At 39.8% G+C, this 24,580-nt stretch overlaps 1 protein-coding gene across 1 annotated transcript in view; it reads right to left on the bottom strand.

Moving 5' to 3' along the window:
• GLT1D1 (glycosyltransferase 1 domain containing 1) overlaps positions 1–7,167 on the bottom strand; it is a 109,424-nt gene extending 102,257 nt beyond the window's left edge. Inside the window, exon 1 of the mRNA XM_036744799.1 lies at positions 7,013–7,167. Within this exon, the coding sequence (XP_036600694.1) occupies positions 7,013–7,080 (68 nt within the window). The 5' untranslated portion in view covers positions 7,081–7,167. The remainder of the gene's footprint in view (positions 1–7,012) is intronic.
• Positions 7,168–24,580: the final 17,413 nt, after the last annotated feature.

Raw genomic sequence — 24,580 nt, 5'->3', positions numbered from 1 at the left:
TTTGAAATTTTCCCTGTTCAAGATTTCTTTGTTCAATTTTGAGGCAGTTAGGTAGCACTGCAGTAAGACTGCTGGATATAAAGTCAGGAAGCCCTGAATTCAAATCATCCTTCAAATATTTGTTTACTAGTCTTATGACCCTGGACAAGTCACTTAACTTCTCAGCCTCAGTTTCCTTGTTTATAAACTGTGTACAATAATAGCATCTAGTTCACGGGTTTGTTGTGAGGAACAATTGAGATAAGTGTTTTACAAATCTGAAAATGCAATGCGAATGCTGACTGTCATGATGATTGTTCTTATAAATGTTAAGAGTTAGGTTCCCATAATGAATCCCGCTGAAATGGGGAGATTATTCAGATTTGCACTGCATATTCCCATTGAGCTAGAACAAATTACCATATTTTCCTTACATTACAGCTTCTTCGAATAATCTGAATTTGAATACATGTGACCACTTCAGAGGATTCATGATTCTTACTCATGAGGAATAGCAGGGTCCAAAATGACTCAGGATCAAGAGCATATCAAGCATACCAGAGGGCAACAGGGATGTTCTGCCAGTTAGGACATCTCTCTCTGTCTCAGGCAGAACAACGCTTGAATTTAGATTAGCGTTAAGTTAATTGAAAATTGTTTCTCACAGGCTTGTGCCTAAAATGCAGAGCACTGATATTTTGTTCTTTACCAAAAACTTGGGGTGTCTCCTGATTATTTCAGAAGCTGGTGCTTTCACCCAAAAGCTTTGTTCTTGTTCAGGCAGGTTCAACTCTTTCGTGACTTCATTTGGGGTTTTCTTGGCAAAGATACTAGAGTGGTTTGCCATTTCCTTCTCCGAAGCTCATCTTACAGATAATGAAGCTGGGGTAAACAGGCTTAAATGACTTGTCCAAGGTCACACAGCCAATAAGTGTCTGCAGCTGTATTTGAACTCAGGAAGATGAGTCTTCCTAACTCTACCCACTGTGTCATCTAGCACCCTTCACTCAAAAGTTACCTTGTATATATTTATACACACATACACACACACACACACACACACACATTTTTTTCTCAGATACAATAGAAACTCCTTGAGGGCAGGGGTGGTTTCATGTTTCCCTCAGTATCTCAGTATCCTGCACTGTGGCTGCTGTACAAGAGCAGAGGATCACAGATCCAGGGGCCTCAGGGACCACCTACTTCACCCCTCTCATTTCACAGATAAGGAGACAGCCTCTCAGAAAAGTGAAGCAACTTGCCCATAATCACACAGCTAGCTAGAAAGTTGATAGAAGCAGGCCTTGAACCCAAGTCTTCCTGAGCCCAAGTCCAGCTCCCTACCCACTAGACCACGCTGCCTCTCTCCAGAGCAGATGCTTTTTCCTCACTGATCTCTAAGGACCCATCCAGCTCTGACATTCGACAATCCCCAGTGGTATGCCCAATGACAGAGAAGTAATTAAGTAATCGAACCAATTTTAGGTCTCAGCTTTCTGACTCTAACGCCTGGGATCTTTCCACCACAACATACTACCTCACAAGGATGTTGTAAACAAGCAAATGACATACTCCAGATTAAATTTCAGAATATTTCACAAGCTTGGGATTGCATTTCAAATGTTTACTTTAGATGGACGCTCTCAACACTTTCATGAAATGTTTTTGTTGTTGTTGGATAGAATTTTCCTTCCTAAAACAGGTCATGATCAGCTCTAACATAAAATGACAAAAATAATTTTAAGAGATTTTAAAGACAGATTTGACAAGAATTAAATATTTTACTCTAAAGCCAAGAGCTAATGTTAGGAAAATAATATCAATTTAACTGCACTGGGGACTTTCTCTCTCTCTCTCTCTCTCTCTCTCTCTCTCTCTCTCTCTCACTTTCTCCCCCTCCCTCTCTGTTCAGTTGTTTTTCAGTAATGTCTGACCCTATGTGACTCCATTTGGGGTTTTCTTGGTAAAGATGAAGGAGTGGTTTGCCATTTCCTTCTCCAGCTCATTTTACGGATGAAAAAACTGAGGTAAATAGGATGAGCCCTTTAGGTGAGAAGCCAAAGAGCTCTTGTGGTTGAGTCAGTCATTCCGACTCTTGTGACCCCATTTGGGATTTTCTTGGCAAAAATACTAGATCGGTTTGCCGCTTTCTTCTCCAGCTTATTTTACTGATGAGGAACCTGAGACAAAGTAGTTAAGTGACTTGGCCAGGGTTACTCAGCTAGTAAGTGTCTGGGGCCAAATTCTAACTCATGAAGATGAGTTTCCTGACTCCAGACCTGGTGCTCTATCTACTTTAATGCAAAATATGTCTTGTCAGTATTATCTATATTTTATATGTATTATTATCTATAAACCAACTTTACCTTTTCTTACCTGTAACTCTGAATCCAGGCAAACCTACTCTAAGAACTTAAGCAAGGACTATTTCCTTCTATATAATGTGGGGATTCACTCTCAGAGCTGGCAAGTAACCTGGCAAAAGTGGGCATAGATCGATATCTTAAAACATTTACCAAGACAAGGTCAAAATGAAAACATGACCTAGATATGAAGAGAGATATCACAAGAAAATTAGAACATGGAACACATTACCTATCAGACTTATGTATAGGGGAACAATTTATGAATAAACAAGAGACAGAGCGTTGTGAGGTATAAAATGGATAATTTTGATTACATTTAATTAAAAGGCTTTTATACAAATAAAGCCAGTGTAGCTAAAATTAGAAGGAAAGCAGAAAATTGGTCATAGAAACTCTCTCAGATAAAGGTCTCATTTCTCAAGTAAATAAAGAACTTTGTCAAGTTTATAAGAATATGAGTCATTCTCCAACTGATAAGTGGTCAAAGGAGGTGAACAGGCAGTTTATAGATGAAGAAATCAAAACCATATATAGTCATATAAAAATGCTCTAAATCATTATTGATTATAGAAATGCAAATCAAAATAACTTTGAGATATTATCTTACACCTATTAGATTGGCTAAAATGATAGATGACCTTCATTTGAGGAATAGCTAAACAAGTTATGGTATATGATTGTGATGTAATACTACTGTGAAGTATATATATTATAGTTTTACAGATAGATAGATAGATATGTATATATGTGTGTGTATATTTTATTGTAGCTTTCTCTAGGGTGGGATGGAAAGGGAGAGAGAAAAAAAGAAAAAGTGCACAACAGAGAGCAAAAGAATACTTAAGGAAGAAGCACAGAAAAGCAGAATAGCTTTGAAAATAATGTATAGTACTTATTACATGGTGTTTTTTTTTAAAGGAAATAATCTGAAATTGAAATAAACTCTCTGCCGTCTGCCGTATAACCTTATCATTCAACCAAAACTGCTCTTTCCAAAGTTACCAGTGATCTGTTCACTAACAAACCAAATTTTTTCTTTTCTCAATCCTCATCCTTCCTGACTTGTCTGCAGCTTCTAACACTGTAGATCTCCCTCCTTTCCTTGAAATTGTCTTCTCCCTAGGTCACAGGTGGGGAGACTGCAGGTTCCCTACCCCAGCTCTAGATATTCAGGACTCTCCTCTCTCCTGGTTCGCCTCCTACCTGTCTGACTGTTCCTTTGGGTCTACTTTGCTGGCTCTTCATCCAGGTCATCCCCACTAACCATGGAAACCCCACAGAGCTCTGTCTTGAGAAGTTTTTTCTTCTTCCTCTATGCTATTTCACTTGGAGATCTCATTAGCTGCCCCCCCCCATTCAGTTATCATCTTTATAATGATTCTCAGATCTATTTATCCAGCCCTAATGTCTCTTCCGACCTCCATTCTTGCATCTCCAACTGTTTAACAGATATCTTAAACCGGATGTCCTGTAGACATCTTAAACTGAACAGGTCCAAAACTGAATTCATTATTTTTTCCCCAAACCCTCCCACACCTCCAAACTTCCCATCAAAGTTACCACTAGTCTTCCCAGATCCCTCAAGCTTGTAACCTAGTTGTCATACAGCTTTCTCATTTTTTCTCATCCCCCATCTTCAATCTGTTGCCAAGACCTGTAGATTTTACCTTCATAATATCCCTCAAATATATCCCCTTCTCTACTCTGAAATTGCCACCGCCCTGGGGCAAATTACTTCCTTCTATGGCCCTTTCCTTATGGGGTTGTTCTGAGAGCCAAACAAATTGATCTGAAAGTTTTCTGAAATGAAAGCATTGGCCTAGAAGTCTCTAAGGTACTTTTTAGTCCTAAAACCTAGAGATTTGAACTGAGGTCTTAGGGGAAAGTTCTCTGAAGTTGTGTCATTTTTCAATCATGTCCGACCCTTCATGACCCTCTTTGGGGTTTTCTTAGCAAAGATAGTGGTTTGCCATTTTCTTCTCTAGCTCATTTGACAGGTAAGGAAACTGATGCAAACAGGGTTAAGGGACTTGCCCAGGGTCACACAAGTAGTAAGCGTCTGAGGCCAGATTTGAACGTGGGTCTTCCTGACCTGCTAACCCAGCACTCTATGCACTGTGCCACCTAACTGCCCACTATCCCTATGACCTTGGGCAATTAATTACCTTCCCCCTCTATGGCCCTCAGTTTCTTCATCTATAAAATGTGACAGTTGGGCTAAATGGTTTCCAAAGTCCTTTCTAGTTCTATGTCTGTGATCTTACAATTTTTTTTCCTGATAAGATGCTACAAGGTAGAAGGGGAGGTAGGGGGATGAAAATACTTTGTATATGTTTTGTATTTATGTAACTCGATACATCCTTGCCAAAAAATGTCAGCTCTCTGCTGGATGGAATGTTGAATTTGGAAAAAAAGAAGCCCTGGGTTCAAATCCCACCACCCTACTTACAACCCACCTGACCCTGAATAACTCACTTCTCTCTGGGCCTCAATTTCATCAATAAAATGGGAAGGGTGCACTTCTAAGGTTCCTCTCAGCTCTAAATCTATGGCTTTCTGAGCCTCTCTCTAGAAACACCCCCACCCCAAAGGGAAAGCAAGCAAATGTATTAATGCACATGTCTAGCCTTACGGTAGCAATGATTTCTTTGTTTTTGTCTTTGTATCACCAGGCACAGTGCCTGCTACACAGTAGTGCCTATAATACTAGGACAGGAGAAAGGAAAATATATATGGATATAGATATAATTATATTATATATAAATATAAAATATATAAATTTTTTAAAAACAGTATCAAAAATAAAAGGAAAATTCAAGAGAGGATACAGACCAGTAAAGCAATGTTATTACTACAGTTTACAATATAGTATATGTGTGTGGAACAGAGATTCTTATATTCTTGTAGAGAAAGTCAGTCACACAATAAAGGCATTCAATTATTAATTATAATAAATTAATTAATTTTTAAGATCGGTCCTTCTGAGATCCATCAGGTTCACTTGATCAATCAACAAACATTTCTTAAGAACTACATTTGCCAGGAACAATGCTAGACCCTGGAAAGACAAAGACAAAAAGGAAATAGACCTTGCCCTCACAGAGCTTACTTTTTATGAATATATACATATTTTCTTGTTGTTCAGACATTTCAGTTGCGTCTGACGCTCCATGACCCCATTTTGGGTATTCTTGGCAAAGATAATGAAGTGGTTTGCCATTTCCTTTTCTAGCTCATTCAGCAGATGAGGAAAATAAGGCAAACTGGGTTAAGTGACTTGCCCAGGGTCACACAGTAAGGATGGATTTGGACACAGGAAGATGAGTCATCCCAGCCCAGTACTCTATCCAGGGCATTCCCTGGGGAGGGGGGGAGAGAGAGAGAGAGAGAGAGAGAGAGAGAGAGAGAGAGAGAGAGGGAGAGAGAGACCCTCTCCCAAAGCTGGTAGGGCACCTTCTCTGGTGTCACAGGTCACACAGAATTCGACAGAACTTGAAGCCAGGTCTTCCTGGTTTCCCAGATGGTTCTTTAACATCAGCCTCTTTTTCTTGACAAATTAATGTGGAATTGACCCAAATTTAGAGTGTGTTAATGAAGAAGTGGGGGAAATGTATTAGTGGGGGGCATTTTAAGAGGTGAGAGGGTATATTAATAGGAGAGGGTTGAAAGTACACTAATGGCAGGAGGAAGCATCCTAAGGGAAGAGGGGGAGAAGATAAGGCATATTAATGGGTTGGGTAGTGGATGCTTTATTGGAGGGAGGAAGGTGCATTAATAGGGAGAGGGAATATTAATGGAACGAAGGTCATATTAGTGGTAGAGGGCATATTAATGGCAGCATGGGAGAATGCACATCATTGGGAAGAGAGGTATATTACTGTGGGGGAGGTCTTAATGGGAAAAGGGTATATTAATGGGAGGAAGGGCATTTTAATAAAGGAGGGCATACGGCACATTAATGAGCAGGGATGGGGTATACACTATTGGAGGAAGAAGAGCATATTATTAGAAGGTATGTTGATGGAAGGAGGGCATAAAGTACATTAAATGCAATGAGGGGACGGCCATATCGGGAGAGTACCTCAATGGTAGAAGGGCATAAGGTATATTAATGGGAAGGAAAAGGTACATGTTTGGAAGGAGAAGGTGCATTAATAGGGGAAAGGCACATCAATGGGCATAAGGCACATTAATGAACAGAAGGGTGCATTTTGGGAATGTGAAAGGGTGCATTAACCAGAAGGCCACAAGAGGCAATGGGAGAAGGGTGAATTGTTGGAGGAAAAGGATGCCTTCATTAATGGGGAGGACGCACATCAATGGGCAGGGGGAAGGTACGTTAATGGGGAGAGAGCATATAAATTGGGAGTAAGGGCATATTAATAGGGGGAGGCAGAAGGCACATTAATAAGCAGGGCAGGGTGCATTTTGGAGGGGAAATTAATGGGAGAAAGGATATATGGAGGAAGGGGATTGGCTCCTCAATGGCATGAAGGCACAAGGCACATTAATGGGCGGCGGCGAGGGGTCCTCAGTGGGGCTCCAGGGGCCCTCCCTAGCTCGGCTAGCTGGGAGCAGGGCCTCCTGGGCCCTGGGAACTGGGGCCGGGCTGAACCGGGCTGCGCATCCTCCTCCCCCCTCCGGCCCCCGTGCCTCCCCGCACGTACCGGATCCGCGCGGCCGTCACGGCGTTGCCGGTGTGCGCTCGCAGCACGGCCAGGAAGAGGATCCGCATGATGCCAGCCGGGGACACAAGGAACCCTGGCCATGGACCGGCCTGGCCGAGGATCCGGCTCCCAGCGCCGCCCCCGGCCCCAGCCCCGCCTCCAGCCAGGCCCCGCCCCCGCCCCTAGATAAGCCCCTCACTCAGGCGGCTTGGACCCCTCACGTGGTTAGGAGACAGTGCGCGCCCTGGGACCCTGGCGAGTGCGTGATCCATCCCCAGGGTCTATCTTTGGCTGCAATGGGGAAGAATGGGATGGGGGCGGGGCGGAGGAGGTGAGGAGGAGAGGCTAAGGGAGGTGAATTGGGGATGCTCCCAGCTGATCGAGCATCTCCGAGAGCACGAGCGGCCCCTGGTGCCAGGACAAGACGAGATGAAGAAGAGAGGAGGCAGCGGGACATCTCTAGCCAACTTGTCTCCAGGTTCACCAGCATCCTCTGGCATTGCCCACCCTTACCCCCCCAGGAGTAATCTTCTCCCTCCTGGAGTTTTTCACCGCTCAGTTTCTTATGCTTACCTATTCCTGTCAGCCAATCAACAAGCGCCTCCTTTGTGCCAGGCCGAGAGCTAAGAACTGAGGATACAAATATAAAAGCGAAAGCCTCTGCCCCCAAAGAAGAGTATGAGCTCCTTGAGGACAGGGTCAGGACTTTTTTAATATCTTATACTGGGAAGTTAGCACAGTGCTGTGCGTGCGGTAGGCACTTAAATGTTTCAGAATCAGTTTTTCGGCGTTGGAAGGGATCTAAGTGGTGATATTAAGGGATTTAAAGAATAAGGTCACAGAAATGTCCTCGGTACTATCTGTCTGGGAATGGATGTCGTTAGAAACTGCTGGTCAGAGCAGGGTAGGAGCCCAGATTTTCCCAGGGGCATAGTAAATACAGCATTGGACCTGGAATCAGGAAGACCTGAGTTCAAATCCAGCTGTATACACTCATTAGCTAAGTGACTCCGGGCAAGTCACTTAACATCAGTTACCTAGTCTGCAAAGTGAGAATAAGATCACCTACCTCCCAGGGTTGTTGTAAGACCTCAGTATTTATAAGGTGCTTCGTAAATCTTCAAGTGTTACCTAAATGCCAGCCATTCACTATCCCCAACTTGAATAAGGAATCACTTAGCCTTAGTTTGAAGACTCCCATGGAGAGATTGCCTGGTGTATCGAGGGAATAGAGTGGTGAACTTGGAATCAAGAAGATTTGAGTTCAAACTTAATCTCTAACACTTCCTAGTAGTACGATAGTGTGCCTAATAGTGTGAATTACCTCCTAGCAAGTCCCCAGCTCTGAATCTGTTTCTTCATCTCTAAATAGGATAATGGTGGTGCCCATACTGACTTCACAGGGTTATTGTGTCTCAAATAAGAAGCAAATGGATGTAAAGCCCCTTGCAAATCTTAAAGCTGGAAATGCCGTATTGTTGTTATTTCTACTTCCCAGACAGCATATTCCCTTTCTCAATAGCACCAAGAATTGAACTGAATTGCCTGTCAGATGCTTCTGTGGATGTGTGACCAGGTACCCCCATTTGAAGAAACATGTAAGGCACAGATACATAGAATTTAGAGCTGGAAAGCAACAATGTAGAAATCTAGATTCAAATTTGAATTTTGTTACTTACTACCTGAATGAACTTGAGCAAATCACATCATTTCTCAGAACCTCAGGCTCTTCAGTAAAATAAAGCCAAGAAGAGAAAGTAGAAAGAGAACAGGGTGGGGAGAGGAAGCAGGAGATTGAATTCCATCCATTTCTAAACAAATGATCCAATCCACATCTATATTTTACAGAAGATAGGATTCTGTTGTTGTGACTTCATTTCAGATTTTCTTGGCAAAGATACTGGTATGGTTTGCCATTTCCTTCTCCAGCTCATTTTACCGATGAGGAAGTTGAGGCAAACAGCGTTGAGTGACTTGCCAAGGTTCACACAGCTAGTCTGAAGTCAAATTTGAACTCAGGATCTTCCTGACTCCAGGCCGAGCACTCTATCCACTGTACCACCTAGCTGCCCAAGATATAATTTAGAGCTGGTAGAAACCTTAGAATGAAGCTAGTCCAGGGTTGGGGAACTTGGCCTCCTTCCCATCCCTGATCTAATCCAATCTTTTCATTTTACTATTGAGGGGACTGTGGCCCAGAGAGGTAGAGACTTGAATAAGGTCAGTTGCATAAAGACAGTACAGGATTAAAACTTTTTATGATAAAACTTTAATATTTTAGGAAACAAGTAACCTATAATAAAAATCCTAATTAGGAGAGGGATAAATTAATTTCCCACACGTGATAAGCCTTAAGCCAAATTCACTCTGGATTGCAGGGATTGGACAACAATAGGTCCCTGCCCAAGTACCACTTAATGGTTGTTTTTTGGGCCCTCCTGGCTCAGAGTGAATGTAAATAGGAACTGTTTCTCTTTTGGCCAGCAATCCTGAAGGTCTTACCCTCCCAGTTTGATGTATTATTATTATTATTGTTACTAAAGGGGCCATCCCTGGATTCACTTCTAAAAGAGGTCTATTCACTGAATGGACCTTACCTCCCTCAACGCGAGAACTTGAAAAGACTTTAGCTTAAAAGGGCCCTTTTCTCCCACTGTATCCTAGGCCATCTCCAGTCTTCCTGATAAGTATCTGGCCACCGGATCCAGGGGGCTCTGGAGGAGAAAGTAAGGCTCATGACCTTGTACAGCCCTCCATCACTCAAATGAAAATCAACCCCAAGTCATGTCATCATCTCCCGGATGTCATTGTCCTCTTTGAGAAAGAAGGACAAACCACACAACCACACACTCAACTGTTTACCTCATCTTGTCTGGTAGTCCTTTTGAACTCCTCAACAAACACTGATTTAGGTTATTTTGGTGAACTTCCTTCTTTCTTCTCTATTTTATTCTTTGATACTGGGGATGATTCTCTGGGTAAGGGAAGTAGGGAAAGGATGTGTCTGAAAATGAGGGTGATAAAAAAACAAAAGATTTCAAGAAAATGAAAAAAAGTTTTAAACATAAAAAAAACTAATAGAAAAGGGGAAAGAAATATTGATTTCTCTCCTAAGTTCATAATCTTATGCCAGTTACTTTCCTTTTTAGGTCTTAGCTTCCCCACCTGTGATATGAAGAGATTGGACTCCCAACCAACCAATCAATCATTAATGATTTTGTAACTGCTTACTCTGTGGTAGGCATTGCCCTAAGCACAGGGTACAGAGGAAAATCCAAAAACAGTCCCTGTCCACAAGGGGCTTAAATTTTCATGGGAGAAACAATGTGCATCTGGGTAGGCATAATCAAATCAGTCAGGCTCTTCATTGTGTGAGGTAAATAAAATGTGAAGACTTCACAAGGAAGATATGTATAAATATATATCTATATCTATACTACGAAATATTTAAAAATCAAGAAATAGGGTAGTAAAAAAAAATGAGGCTGTGAGAATCTGATGGCTCAGCCTCTGGGAAAGTTTACTCTGAAACTTTTCGTTCTTCTGGTTCTGGTTTAAAGATTTGTTCAGTAAGAATAGGGTCACTGTGACCTGCTTTCCTTTACTGTAAAAGTATTGTAGAAGAATGGAGAGGGTCTTCCCCTCCCCTTATCCTATTCTCCTTGTTTAGATTTGTAGATGTCACCTCAGTTGTAATCATTAACTAAGGGAATGGGAATTGGAGTTTCTGTGCCTCAATTTCCCAGTTCTTTGTCTAGCTTTCGTGCTCAGATTGTAAGCCCACCTCCCAGCCAATGGTGAGAAGGGTCAGAGGTGGGTGGGAATTCTCTTGTGTTAGGTGTAATTATTGGTGCTTTGCCCCTTGTAAAGCACCTCCTTTGCTGGCACCTATCTGTGCTAGCAGAGGACACCCAATTCTTGGGAGAATTGAATAAAATTTATTTCTGTTCCCACCCTGAGATGGCTGAGGGTTAATTGATGAGGGTTTTTCATCCCGCACAACTGGAAGGTCAAATACTGAAGCTTAAATATTTTGACCACATAATGAGAAGACGGGACTCATTGGAAAAGACCCTGATGTCGGGAAAGATTGAAGGCAGAAGAAGAAGGGGACAGCAAAGGATGACATACTGTCATAGAAGCAATGAACATGAACTTGGACAGACTCCAAGAGATAGAGAGGATAGAAGGACCTGGGGGGCTATGTTCCATAGGGTCATGAAGAGTCGGACATGACTGAACAAAAGCAACACTAAGTATGTCTACACAAGACATAGATAAAGTGTAGCAATGAAAGGTAATCTCACAAGAAGAGGTACTACCAGCAAATGGGGGATGATCAGAAAAGGCCTCCTGAAAAAGACAGTGTTTAAGCTTAGTCCTGAAGAAAGCCAAGAGTTCTAGAGCTTAGTAGTTTTCATGAATTTGCTGTGTTTAAAAAAAAAAGTCTCCTCCCCCTCCTCCATGGCTAACCTTCTGATTGAGTGAGTTCAATGGTGGGATTGCAGTCAGAGGTGTGGTGATGAGGTTTAGATTGTGGGAGCCCCCTTGAACTCTCCTTGAATCTTCCACTAGATGAGGTATTTGACTGAGGCCATTAACCTTTCATTATTGCTAGACCCAAATCTCTAGGCTAGGTTACTCTTAACCTAGCCTAGCCCTCAATTGTCTGTCTAGTTTCCACCCTTGAAACCTACCAAAATATCTATGCCTAAATCTGTTACCCTTAAACTAGCCTAGCCCTACATTGTCTGTTATCTCCAGGTAGCCTCCAGCTACTTCCCACCCTTAATCCCATTCACTTGGTTCCTGGAGTCTGACCTCATCCCAGTCCCATTAAGCTCCTCCTTAGACTCCTCCTCAAGACCCTCCTAAACCCCTCCTCCAATCACCCCAAGACCACCCTGGATCCCTCCCACAATCTTTATGTATATAAGTTTCATCTTGCCTCCATGATGGTGCTCAGATTCCATCTACCTCAGATGGAATCTGACCCTCTTGTGAAAACATCACAAAGGGTGAGATTTCTTAAGACAATCCAATATGGCAGACCTGTAATAAACTTTGTCTCTCTTTGGCTGTGAGAAGATTTGAGTCCAATTCATTCTAGCAGGACCCGGTGTGTTGGTATTTTGGGGTCTTGACCACCCCCAAAAAACACATGGTTCCCTAATCTCTTCAATGGTAGTATATTAAAAACCTCTTTTCTAAAAACCTATTTAGAAATAAATATTTCTCTGGTCTAAAAGCCTTTGCCAGACTTGTCCCCTTCCCTTAGAAAGATGGGTGATAAATTAAGAACAAAAAGGCCTTTCTTAGGGAGGTGAATTAAGGGCGGCAATTAAATTTAGAACTAAGAGTACCTAGGTATGCGTAAGATCATGACATTAAAATATTGCCTATATTTTAAAATGTTATAACATTTTCTTTCTTCAAGATTCCTATAAATATTACCTCAAGCTCTTTTGGGGGAGGGCATAGGGGACACTATTCCAGTCTGGATATCTCTCTATGTCTTGTGTGTTTGTCTGTCTCTAAGCTGTCTCCATTTCTCTCTCTGTCTCTCTCTGTCCCTCTGTCTCTCTCTCTGTCTCTCTGTCTCTCTCTCTCTCTCTCTCTCTCTGTCAGAAGTCATATAGACCCAACAGTGCTTAAATTAAATAAAATCATTTCTGGCAGACTTGTACCTAAAGCATAGAGTATTAATATTTTTTTCTTCAACACAGCTTGGAATCCCAGCTCTGCTACCTGAGCTGTGTGGCCCTGGGCAAGAAACTTCCCCTTTCTGAACTTTATTTTTCTCAAATGTAAAATGAAGATATTGGATTAGGTGGTCTCCAAAGTTCTTACTGATTGTAAGTCTATGGTCCTTATGATCCACTCTTAGCTAGACTGTTCTTCAGATGACAAACATACAGCCTATATTTGAGCTATATTTAAAATTTTCCCGTTTAGATAAGACTTACTTACCATGACTTGAGCTCTGCTGGCAGAGCCTTTTAGACCTCTAGATCATCTTCAAATTCTCATGAAGCATGAATTATAGGAGGAATTTTGTGGAGGAATATGTTCTAGTGAAACTGGCCTACTTTCTGTTCCCTGTACATTAAATTCCATTTCCTACCCCTACACTTTTGTATAGGCTGACTCCTATGCCTGGAATGCCCTCCCTCCTCACCTCCACCCCTTAGAATCCCTAGTTTCCTTCAAAATTGAGCTCAAATGCCATCTCCAATGTGGAACTTTTTTTAATCCCACCCCTCACCCATGATAAAGAATACCCTCTTCCCCTTGGGTGGTAAGGGCCTCCAGATGCTCCAGTTTGCTTGTACTGGTTGAATCTAACCCCCAGAATGCTATGGAACCTCCCGAAAGAGTTCTATGATTGCTCACTGTGGTCAACTTGCAGAAAGACTTGGATAAGACTCACACAAGATGGACAGCCATGGCTGGATTTTTTTCTGCATTATTAATGGGAAAAACCAAACCAATGAGATTATAGATCCATTTGGAATGTGATGGGACGCTCCCCTCAACCCTACTTGAATCAGGGAAGAATACTTACATGGGGAGGTGGGATTTGGAGAGGGAGGGAAAAGAGCCCCATTACAATTTAATAGGAGAATTAAACTTCTGTTATATTTGTTGTATTTTGTATTTACTTAGGTAGCCTTCTTCCCCAACCAATCCTCCCACCAAAAAAATGGAAGCTCCTTGAGATCAGGGACTGTTTAATTTCTGACATTGTATGTACTGTGTTTAGCTCAGGGTTTCTAGAAGGCTCTCAACAAGTTCACATTGATTGCTGAATGGATAAATAACACTAGTAGTAATATTCACATTTCTACTGCAACTTAAGGTTCACAAAGCGCTTTTCTGAGTTTCCCCATGAAACCTGTATTCTGACTATTGTTCATGGCCACTAGGTGGCACAGTGGATAGATCACTAGGCCTGGAGTCAAGAAGATCTGATTTCAGTTCCATTCTCAGACACGTGGTTGGTTGATTGGTTGTTGTCCTTCATTCTCAGAGAACCAAAATGACATCACTATGCTAGAGTCACGCTACAGTGTGTCTGACTGTGGCTGATCAGACCAATACCAGCTTGGAATGCTCTCCCACAAGTCAGGCACAAGTAGTCCATGTGACTATTTGGGGTGGATTCTCTAAATTTGCACATGTTATGTTTCTTTTGAGCTACTTCAATTCTGCTTTGATCATAGAGCACAGCACCTTGAGGGTGTCATGCTGAGTGGCCTGTGCCAGTGTCTTCTATGTCACACAATCAGTTCCAAAGTTCTTAAGAGAGACTTTGAAAGTGTCCTTGTATTGCTTCTTCTGACCACCGTGTGAACTCTTGCCCTGTGTGAGTTCTCCATAAAATAATCTTTTTGACAAACAAACATTTTGCTTTCAAACATGGCCAGCCCATCGGAGTTGCACTCTCTGAAGCAGTTCGAATGCTTGGCAGTTTAGTTCAAGTAAGGACCTCAGTGTCTGGTACTTTGTCCTGCCAGGTAATCTTCAGAATCTTCCTAAGACAACTCAAATGGAAATGATTCAGTTTCTCGGCATGGCTCTGATAGACTGTCCAGATTTCACAGGCATACAACAATGAGGTCAGCATCACAGCACTGTAGACCTTCAGTTTGGTAGTCAGTCTAATACCTCTTCTCTCCCATACTTTCCTTTGGAGACTCCCTAACACTGAGCTAACTCTGGCAATGCATGCGTCAACCTCATTATCAATGTGTACATCCCTGGAAAGAACACTACCAAGTTAAGTGAATTTATCCATTCAGAACTTCTCCATTTACTGTAACTGATAGTTGCATGTACCGATGGTGTGGTGGCGGCTGATGGAGCACCTGTGTTTTCTCGGTGTTAATTGTTGGACCAAAATTAGCACAAGCAGCGGAGAATTGATCCATACTTCATTGCACCTCAGCTTCAGAGGCTGCATTAAGTGCACAATCATCTGCAAACAGAAAATCATGCATAAACACTCCCTCCACTTTGGTCTTGGCTTGTAACCTTTTCAAGTTGAAGAATTTACCATCAGTGTGGTAGCTGACCTTGGTGCTGAGTTCATCCTCATTGAAAGCATTTGACAACATGGCTGGAAACATGATATTTCCCAACTGTATAACCACGGGTAAGTCACTCAACTTGTGTCTGCCTCAGTTTCCTCAATTGTAAAATGGGGATAATAATCATACCTATTTCACAAAGTTGTGAAGATCAAATGATATTGTATTTATGAAGCACTTAGTACAGTCCTGGTGCATAGTAGGCACTATATACATGCTTATTCCCTGTCCACCAGCCTTGTTAATCTCCATTTTCCAAATGAGGAAGCTGAGACTCAAAGAATCTTAAATTGTTCAGGGTCTTACAGCTAGTGAATGGTGGAACCAAAGTCGAAACACACATCTCCTGACTTCAAGTCCAGAGGTGTATTTGCTACACAACAATGCCTTTCATAGGGAATGGAATAAAGCATTAATATATTACACATTATGTTATAATTGTTACCTCATTTGATCCTCACAACAACCTTGTGAAGTAGATGCTGTTATTGTACCCATTTTACTGTTGAGGAAACTGAGGCATTAGAGGTTAAATGACTTGATCACTCAGTCACTTAGCTAGTAAGTGTCTGAGGTAGAATTTGGACTCAGGTCTCACTCACCCTAGGTCCAGAGTGCTATCATTGCACCACTTAACTGCCTCTAATAGGATAGAGACTGGACCTGCTATTAAAATGGTACAGGGAACTTCCCTGTACGATGCAGGACAGCACCTTCTCTACAATTTATAGTCTTCTTGTTGTTGCTTTAATTCTGAACTTAACAACAAAAAAAGCATTCTTTAAACAAAAATAGAATACAAAAAGAGAATTGCATTTGAAAACACAAATCTATTCCATACTGCTTGCTTAAAAAGAAAAGGATACAATAAATATAACTCATTACTTTCAAAACCGCCCTGCTTGTCCATGTTTCCTTCTCTATATCCTTCTATATACCTCTCTGCACTTTTCAAAGTTTCAATGGCTCTCCTTTTCTTTTTGGGGGTGTTATCACCATCACTATTTCTCTCTCCCCCAAACATTCCTCTCAAAAATAAAAACTGGGGGGGAAATCCTTGTAATAAATATGCATTGCCAAACAAAGCAAATCCACATAAAACTCTTGCCAACAAAGTATTTGCTTACTTCAACACCTTGATGAATCCATCACCTCTTCGTCAGGAGATGGGAAACACGTTTTATCATAAGTCCTCTGGTAATATAATTATTTATTGCTTTAATATGAGTTCTTAAATCTTTCAAAGTTGTTTTCCTTCAAATATTTGTTGTCATTGTATATTATTTTTCTGGTTCTGCTTGCTTTGTTTTACCTCAGGTCCAACTTCTGAGGATTTTCAGAAATATCTTTCATCATTTCTTACAGCACAATAATATTCCATTCCATTCACATTCAGCCATTGACCACCTTGATAAGCACTTCCCTATATACTAATTGTAATATTCACATTTCTATAGCAACTTAAGATTTACCAAGCACTTTTCTCACAGTTTCCTCATGAAGCTGGTAGTCTAAGTTTTGTTAAAGGGTGGCTAGGTGATACAGTAGATAGAGTGCTAGGCCTGGAATCAGGAAGATCTGAGTTCAAATGCAGTCTCTTTCTAGTTCTTCCCCCCTTTTAATCCCTGTTTTGAGATCAGAAAGTTGTTTTCTTTGTAACTATTCCCTTCCTGGTATTATCCTCCCTTTTAATACCACTCCCCTCATGCTGATCACTGGTCTCATCACCTTTATCCCTGTTGGGTTTGCTGTATTTCTACATTAAACTTTTGTGTGTATACTTATGTATATGTGTGTGTCTATATGTGTATGTGTATGTGTATATGTATGTATATGTGTGTCCAACCCTCCTTTTCAATTTCAGATATGAATTAGGTTTATCTAATACCTTTTCCCCCATCCTTTCCTCCATGTTTGTATAATCTTCTCAAATACCCAAATTATAAGAAATAGTGAATTCTATCCTCTTTTCTTTGCTAGTGTATTCTTTTTCTCTTCCCTTTTCATTGTCCTCTTCAAACCCTCAGAACAGAAACATACCCCACCACAACTACCACAACTCACCACTTATATTCTTATTTAACTCCCGTGATACCTTTTGAAGACATCAGGGTTCTGAAGGGACCCTTGTTTCTTCTCCCCCTATTAGAATGCTATGCCTTGATCATTAAATAGCCTCTGTATTCAAAAAACATTTTCTTTTTTAGATTTCTCTTGACTCTTTGTGTTTGTATTTCAAAGTTTCTATACAGGTTTGGTCTGTTCATCTGGAATGCCTGAAAGTCCTGCATCCCATTCAAGCAGTGTATTTGTTTTCCTTCGTAGAGTTATACTTAGCTTTTCGTGGTAAATCATTCTTCATTGTAAGCCTATGGCTATTGTCTTTTGGAATATCGTCTTCCAAGATCTCCACTAATTCACAGTGAAAAATTTCTGTGTCCTGTGTGATGCTGAATATTATTCCTTAGTACTTGAACTCTTTCTTTCCTACTGCTTGTGATATTTTTTCCCTTGACCTGGAAGTGTTGGATCTTGCCTGTGACATCCCTGGAACTTTTCCTTTTAGGATTTGTTTCAGGAGTTGATTTTTTTTAACCTATTTTTTCATATTTTTCACCTATTTTCACTTTTCCCTCTGGTTCTAAAATGTAAGAGTAGTTTTCATTTATCATTTCTTGAATTACAGTGTCTAGTCTTTTTATAATTATGGTTTTGAGGTATTCCAATTATTCTTAGATTGTCTCTACTTGAGGTGTTTTATAGATAGAGATATACAGACAGGTAGATATATACATACATGCAGACATGCATGCATATATACATACATGCATGCATGCAAGCACGCATATATGCATACACACACAAATATGCTTGTTCCCTTCCTGGTATTATCCTCCCTCTTAACACCTCCCTACCACATGCCGACCTAATGAATTTGATGTATTTTTGATGTGTGTGTATACACAGACACATACACACACACACACACATATATACACATACTTAAATATGTGTATGGGTGTGTGTATATGTGTGTGTGTGTGTGTGTGTGTGTGTGTGTATACATCTTGACATTTACATGTATATATAAGATACTTTACCTTTTCTTCTGGGGTTTTTTCCAATCTTCTGATTTTATTCTAACATTTCTTGCTGTCTTGTGGAGTCATTGATTTCTTTGTGGTCCATTCTGATTTTCAGGCATTCCATTACTTGTTTAAGGTTTACCACTTTCTGTTGCAAGCTATTTATTCTCCCACCCATTTTTTATGCAAAGCCTTTAGTACATTTTTTAATGTCCACTAAATATTCACTTAGTTCTTGTCAAAAATCTATTTTTCCCTTGAATCTTTACTTACAGTTGTAATAGCATTATTCTCTTAGATTTGAGGTTTCTCTGGATCTATGATAATTATTTTTAGTGGCCTACATTTTACTCTGCTTGTTCATCTCCCTAATCTTGGCTCTTGCATTGGGACTTTGTACCAAGGTCACGCTCTAACCCCTGCTTCACTTTAGGGTCCTACTTGGTTTTGACCTTGGTCAACTGGGTTCCTGTGCTGGCATCTTTTTTGAGATATTAGGCCTTCTTGGAACTTTGAGGTTCAGAGTGCTGAATTTTCAGGGCTCTTTATGGCATCTCAAGGTAAAACTGCCTGGGGAGAACCAGTATGAGCACTGATGTTCCTGGTCCCTTCCACATCCCCTTTGTGGATTTATGACAGTACTGTGGCTTTGTTGGTGAACCTTCTTCTCCTGTTGCTTTTGTATAGAGTCTTGAAGGCTACGTATTCCACATCTCTGGTCATGCTGGGAAGTTGCCATCATGTTTACCTATGGTCACGTTTGCTTTGCTTTTTCTTGTAGACTGTTAGCTTCTGGCTGTTTTCTTGTATGGTTCTAAAGTGGATGGAGTCTCTTACTTTAGCTTAGCACTGGATTTCTTGATCATTATTCAGTCCAGTGCTATTTTTAGGTTTTTGCTGCTAAGTGCTTTATAAATATTATCTTGTTTGCTCCTCATGACAACCCTATGAGGTAGGTACAAAACTTTTATCCCCATTCTATAGTTGAAGAAACCGAGGCAGACAGAGACTAAGTGAATTGCCCAGGGCTACAACTAGGAAGTGTCTGAAATTGGATTTGAACTCAGTTATTGAATATCTAGATTATCTTGAATTGCCTTCTCCTATGGATTGTTCCTCTTACAAGATTATAAACTTGCTCTCCCCAATTCCTTCTTCTGTTTTGTCTGATTTCCTCCACATCTTGGCTACCTAAAGCTACCTTAGCTTCTAAACTACCAAACTACCAAAACATTATTTTCTAGAGCTAGAAAAAATAATAGCAAAATTCATCTGGAAGAACAAAAAGACCAAAATATCAAGGGAATTAATGAAAAGAAATGATAGGTGCCCTAGCCATACCAGATCTTAAATTGGATTATAAAGTAGTAATTATCAAAACTACTTGGTACTGGCTAAGAAATAGAGGGGTAGATCAGTGGAATAGGTTAGGTACACAAGACATAGTAGTCAATGATTACAGCAATCTACTGTTTGATAAACTCAAAGACCCCAGCTTCTGGGATAAGAATTCACTATTTGACAAAAACTGCTGGGAAAACTGGAAAACAGTATGGCAGAAACTGGGCATAGACCAACGTTTGACACCATATACCAAAATTAAGTTGAAATGGGTACATGATTTAGACATAAAGACTGATACTATAAACAAATTAGGGGAGCAAGGAATAGTTTATCTGTCAGATTTATGGAGAATGGAGGAATTTATAACAAACAAGAGATAGAGAACATTATGAAATGCAAAATGGATAATTTTGATAACATTAAATTGAAAAGTTTTTTGCACAAACAAAGACAATACAACCAAGATTAGGAGGGAAGCAGAAAACTGGGAAAGAATTTTTATAACTAGTGTCTCTGATAAAGGCCTCATTTCTGAAATATACAGAGAGCTGAGTCAAATTTACAAGAATACAAGTCATTCTCCAATTGATAAGTGGTCAAATGATATGAACAGGCAGTTTTCAGAGGAAAAAATTAAAGCTATCTATAGTTATATGAAAAAATGCTCCAAATCACGATTGATTAGAGAGATGCAAATCAAAACAACTCTGAGGTACCACACCACACCTATCAGATTGGCCAATATGACAAAAGGGAAAATGATAAATGTTGGAGAAGATGTAGGAAAGTTGGAAAACTAATGCATTGTTGGTGGAGCTGTGAGCTGATACATCCATTCTAGAGAGCAATTGGGAACTATGCCCAAAGGGCTATAAAAATGTGCATATCCTTTGACCTAGCATTTCTAGGGCTGTATCCCAAAAAGATCATAAAAATGGGAAAAGGACCCACATATACAAAAATATTTATAGCAGCTCTTTTTGCAGTGGCCAAGAACTGGAAATTGAAGGGATGCCCATCAATTGGGGAATGGTTGAACAAGTTGTGGTGCATGAATGTAATGGAATACTCTTATGCTATAAGAAATGATGAACAGGTGGACTTCAAAAAAAACCTGGAAAGACATATATGAACTGATGCTGATTGAAGTGAGCAGAACCAGGAGAACATTGTGTACAGTAACAGCCACAGTGTGCAATGACTGATTTTGATAGACTTAGCCCTTCTCAGCAATTCAAGGACCTAAAACAATTACAAAAGACTCATGATGGAAAATGCCACCCACCTCCTGAGAAAGAACTATGGAGTCTGAATGCAGAGTGAAGCAGACTATTTTCTTGTTTTGTTTTGTTTTATTTTGTTTCTCATGGTTTCTTCCATTCATTATAATTCTCCTGTATGACATGACTAATGTGAAAATATGTTTAATAAGAATGTATATGTAGAGCCTATATCAGATTGCAGGCCATCTTGGGGAGGGGGGGAGAAAATTTAAAACTTATGGAAGTGAATGTTGAAAATTAAAAATAATAAACTAATTAAAAAATAAAAAGCATACCTACTGTAAGAAACTTTTCCCAGCTCCCCTTAATGTTCATGCTGCTTCCTAAGATTATTTCCAATTATATATATATATAGATATACACATGTATGTATATATTTATATACATACAAATACATGTTACATAGCACATTTATGTTATATTAAATGCATATTATTAAATATTAAATACATATTGGATATATGTATAACTTATGAGTACATAGTTGTTTGTATGTTGTCTCTTTTAGACTGTGAGCTCCTTGAGAGCAGGGGCTGTTGGATTTTTTGCCTTTTTGTGTATCCCCAAGGTTTAGAACAATGCCTAGCACATAGTAGCCACTTAATAAATGCTTTTGGCTTGATTTGAAGGCAAAGGCAATTAGCATAGGGTTATGTCCTTAGCAAATGTCCAGCGATTTAAATAGTTGAAAGATTAAGGAATTTCACTCTTGTTTTATTCACATTTATAAAGGGATCGAAATTGGTTCTGGTTGGAAACAGGCTAGAATTAGCTTCCAAATCACAGGAGGCACTTTGCTCTGGATGAAATGTCAATCTTGTCTCCTTTTTTGTAAGAGCATTATATCTCATGGAGAGTACCACCTGTAAGAGGGAGAAAGAAGTAAAAGCCTATTTCTCACAGTGGTTTCAGATTTTGCAGCTGTTCCTGTTTCAAGGGTATCTAAAATGTCTGGAGGTCTGACACCATGTTCACAAATGAGCAGATTTCCGTGGCTTGACTATACATACACAGAAATCTCTTCTTCCTCTTTGGTAAGGCATCTGAAGTGAGAGTGACATTTTGGTTTACTTTTTCAAAAGTGTAGAAATAATTACCAGTTTTCTTCACATCATTCTAAATCTACAACCAATACCAGGGAACCCTATAATGCTGGGAAAAAAAATAATTGGGAGTGTGTATGATGGATTCACTTCCTTCATTCCTCAGAATCACAGTTTCAGAATTGCAAGTTATCTCAGAGGCTACTTAGCCAATTGATAAACAAGCTTTTATTAAGTGACTACTGTGTTAGGCAATGGGGACACAAGACACAAATTAAATACTCCCTGCCCTCAAGAAGTTTGTGTTCTACAGGAAGAGATTCATTATACAAATAAAAGTATAAATATACACATATGGATGTATGTGCATATATATAAAATCTTCAAAAACCAATAGTATTTCTATGTGATTACAATAAAACACAAGAAGCAATAATAGAAAAGGAAATCTTATTTCAAATAACTACGAAATGCATAAAATATCTAGAGATCAACCTCCAAAAGTACACCAAAGATTGGTATATATTCAATTACAAAATGCTCCTTAAAAAAAAAGAAAGAACCTAATAGAGGGAAGAATATTCAGTGCTCGTGGTTAGGCCGTGCCAAAAAAAATTAAAATGACAATATTACCAAAATTAATTTATACTTTTGATGCTATGCCAATCAAAGTACCAAGGAGATATTTGCAGAAGTTGATAAAATGACAAAATTAGCTTAGAAAAACAAAAGATCTAGAATATCAAGGGAAATGATGAAAAGAAGTAATGTTGAAGAAAGAATAGCACTTCCAGACCTCAAACTATATTACAAAGCAGCAGTCATCAAAACCATCTGGTACTGGTTAAAGAATAGAGAGATAGATCAGTGAAACAAACTAGACAAGGAAGATTCAGAAACAATAGAACTCAATAGCCCAGTGTTTGATAAAATGGAAAATATAGATTACCTAGGGAAAAACTCTTTTTTTGATAAAAACTATTGGGAAAACAGGAAAACAGTCTAGCAGAAATCAGGCTTAAACTAACACCACACTCTATAATACATTCTAAATGAATACATGACTTTAATATTAAAGATTATACTACAAAAAATTAGAAGAGAAATATCATATGCTTCTCACAGCCATGGGTAAGAGATGTATTTCTAAGCAATCAAGAGATAGAGGCAATTTCAAAAGATAAAATAGATAACTTTGATTACTTGAAACTGAAAAGCTTCTGCACAAATACTAATTCATCTTAGATAAGAAGAGAAGTGGTCCATTGGGAAAAAATATTTGTATAAAATTTCTCTGCTAATAGTTTGGTATCTAAGATACAAACAAATATATATATATGCATACATATACATATGTGTGTACATGCATGTGTGTATATGTGTATGTACATATACACATGTATATACCTATGTGTGCAATAAATACATGTGTGTGTGCATGTGCTTTTTGAGCCTAATGCACACTCTTCTCTCCCCAGACTACAGTTTAAGGGAGATTATGCCCTTGAGGTGTTGGGGGGTAAGAAATGTTTTTATGCTTATTATTGCTATGTCTATAAAGTAAATATACCTTTTTAAATGTTAATCAATGTTAAGTGGTTAAATGGAACTGCAATGCTAGGCATTAGATTTCTAAAAATGAAGGGTGAGGGGCATGGAAGACTTGTGGCTTGAGCAGATGGCAAAGGAAAGAGAAACCCCAAACTTTTCAGGACACACAAGAACCCTGAGGGATCAGGTGTAACAGCCCTGACCCTGACAAAGTGGGGCCAGAGTTAACACTACCTTGTTGCATATAAAATGATAAATACTAGGTAATTTTAGTGAGAGAGACATTAGAAGTTTAGGGGATCAGGAATGGTTTCATGTAGAAGATGGTTCTTGAGTTGCACCTTGAAGGAAACTTGAATCCCCTCTCTGGCATTCCCAACCAAGACTCATTTGGCCTGTGCTTGACGACTTCTACTTGAAGGATACCTTGCTACCTCCAGAGGAAGACTATTCCACTGCTAGATAGCTCTGAGGGTTAGCAAGTTTTTCCTGTCATCTAAGCCCCAAATCATCTCACTCCTAACCCTATGCAATATCCACCTATTGCTCCTACTTCACCCTCTGGAGCTAAGGGGAACAATTCTGATTCCTTGACAACTCTTCAAATACTCGAACACAGTTGTCATATTCCCTTACCCCTAAGTCTTTTTTTCTCCAAACTAAACATGCCCAGTGTCTTCTGCCAAATTCTCATATGGGATAGTCTCCCAAGCCTTCATAGAGAGATAGCATGGTACAACTGACTTTAGAATCAGATGACCTGGACTCAAGTCCCATGTCAGTCACTTACTACCTCTGCAACTTTAAGCAAGTCACTTAATGTCTCTGGGCCCCAGTTTCCTCATCTGTAACATAAATGAGTTGCATTGGAGAGTCACTTATGTCCCTTCCATCTCTAAAAATATGTTCCTATCTTTTTGATCAATGTTCTGTTGACCCACTTCATTTTGTCAACATCCTTCCTAACATGTGGTGCTCAGGTCTGACAGTCTGGCTAAGGTAGGTCTATGTTTTTTCTCATGGTGGATGCTATATCTTTGTTAATAAAATCTAAAATTATGATGCCATTTTGGTTTCACATTGAGTTTATAACCAAACTAAAGCTTCCACTTCTCTTTCATATAAACTGTTCTCTAGCCTTGCTTCATCCCAAATGTATTTTTCCCCCAGT

Source organism: Trichosurus vulpecula, chromosome 1, assembly GCF_011100635.1.
Source record: "Trichosurus vulpecula isolate mTriVul1 chromosome 1, mTriVul1.pri, whole genome shotgun sequence".
NCBI classification, from domain to species: Eukaryota; Metazoa; Chordata; class Mammalia; order Diprotodontia; family Phalangeridae; genus Trichosurus; species Trichosurus vulpecula.
This window is presented reverse-complemented; position numbering and strand designations above follow the sequence as displayed.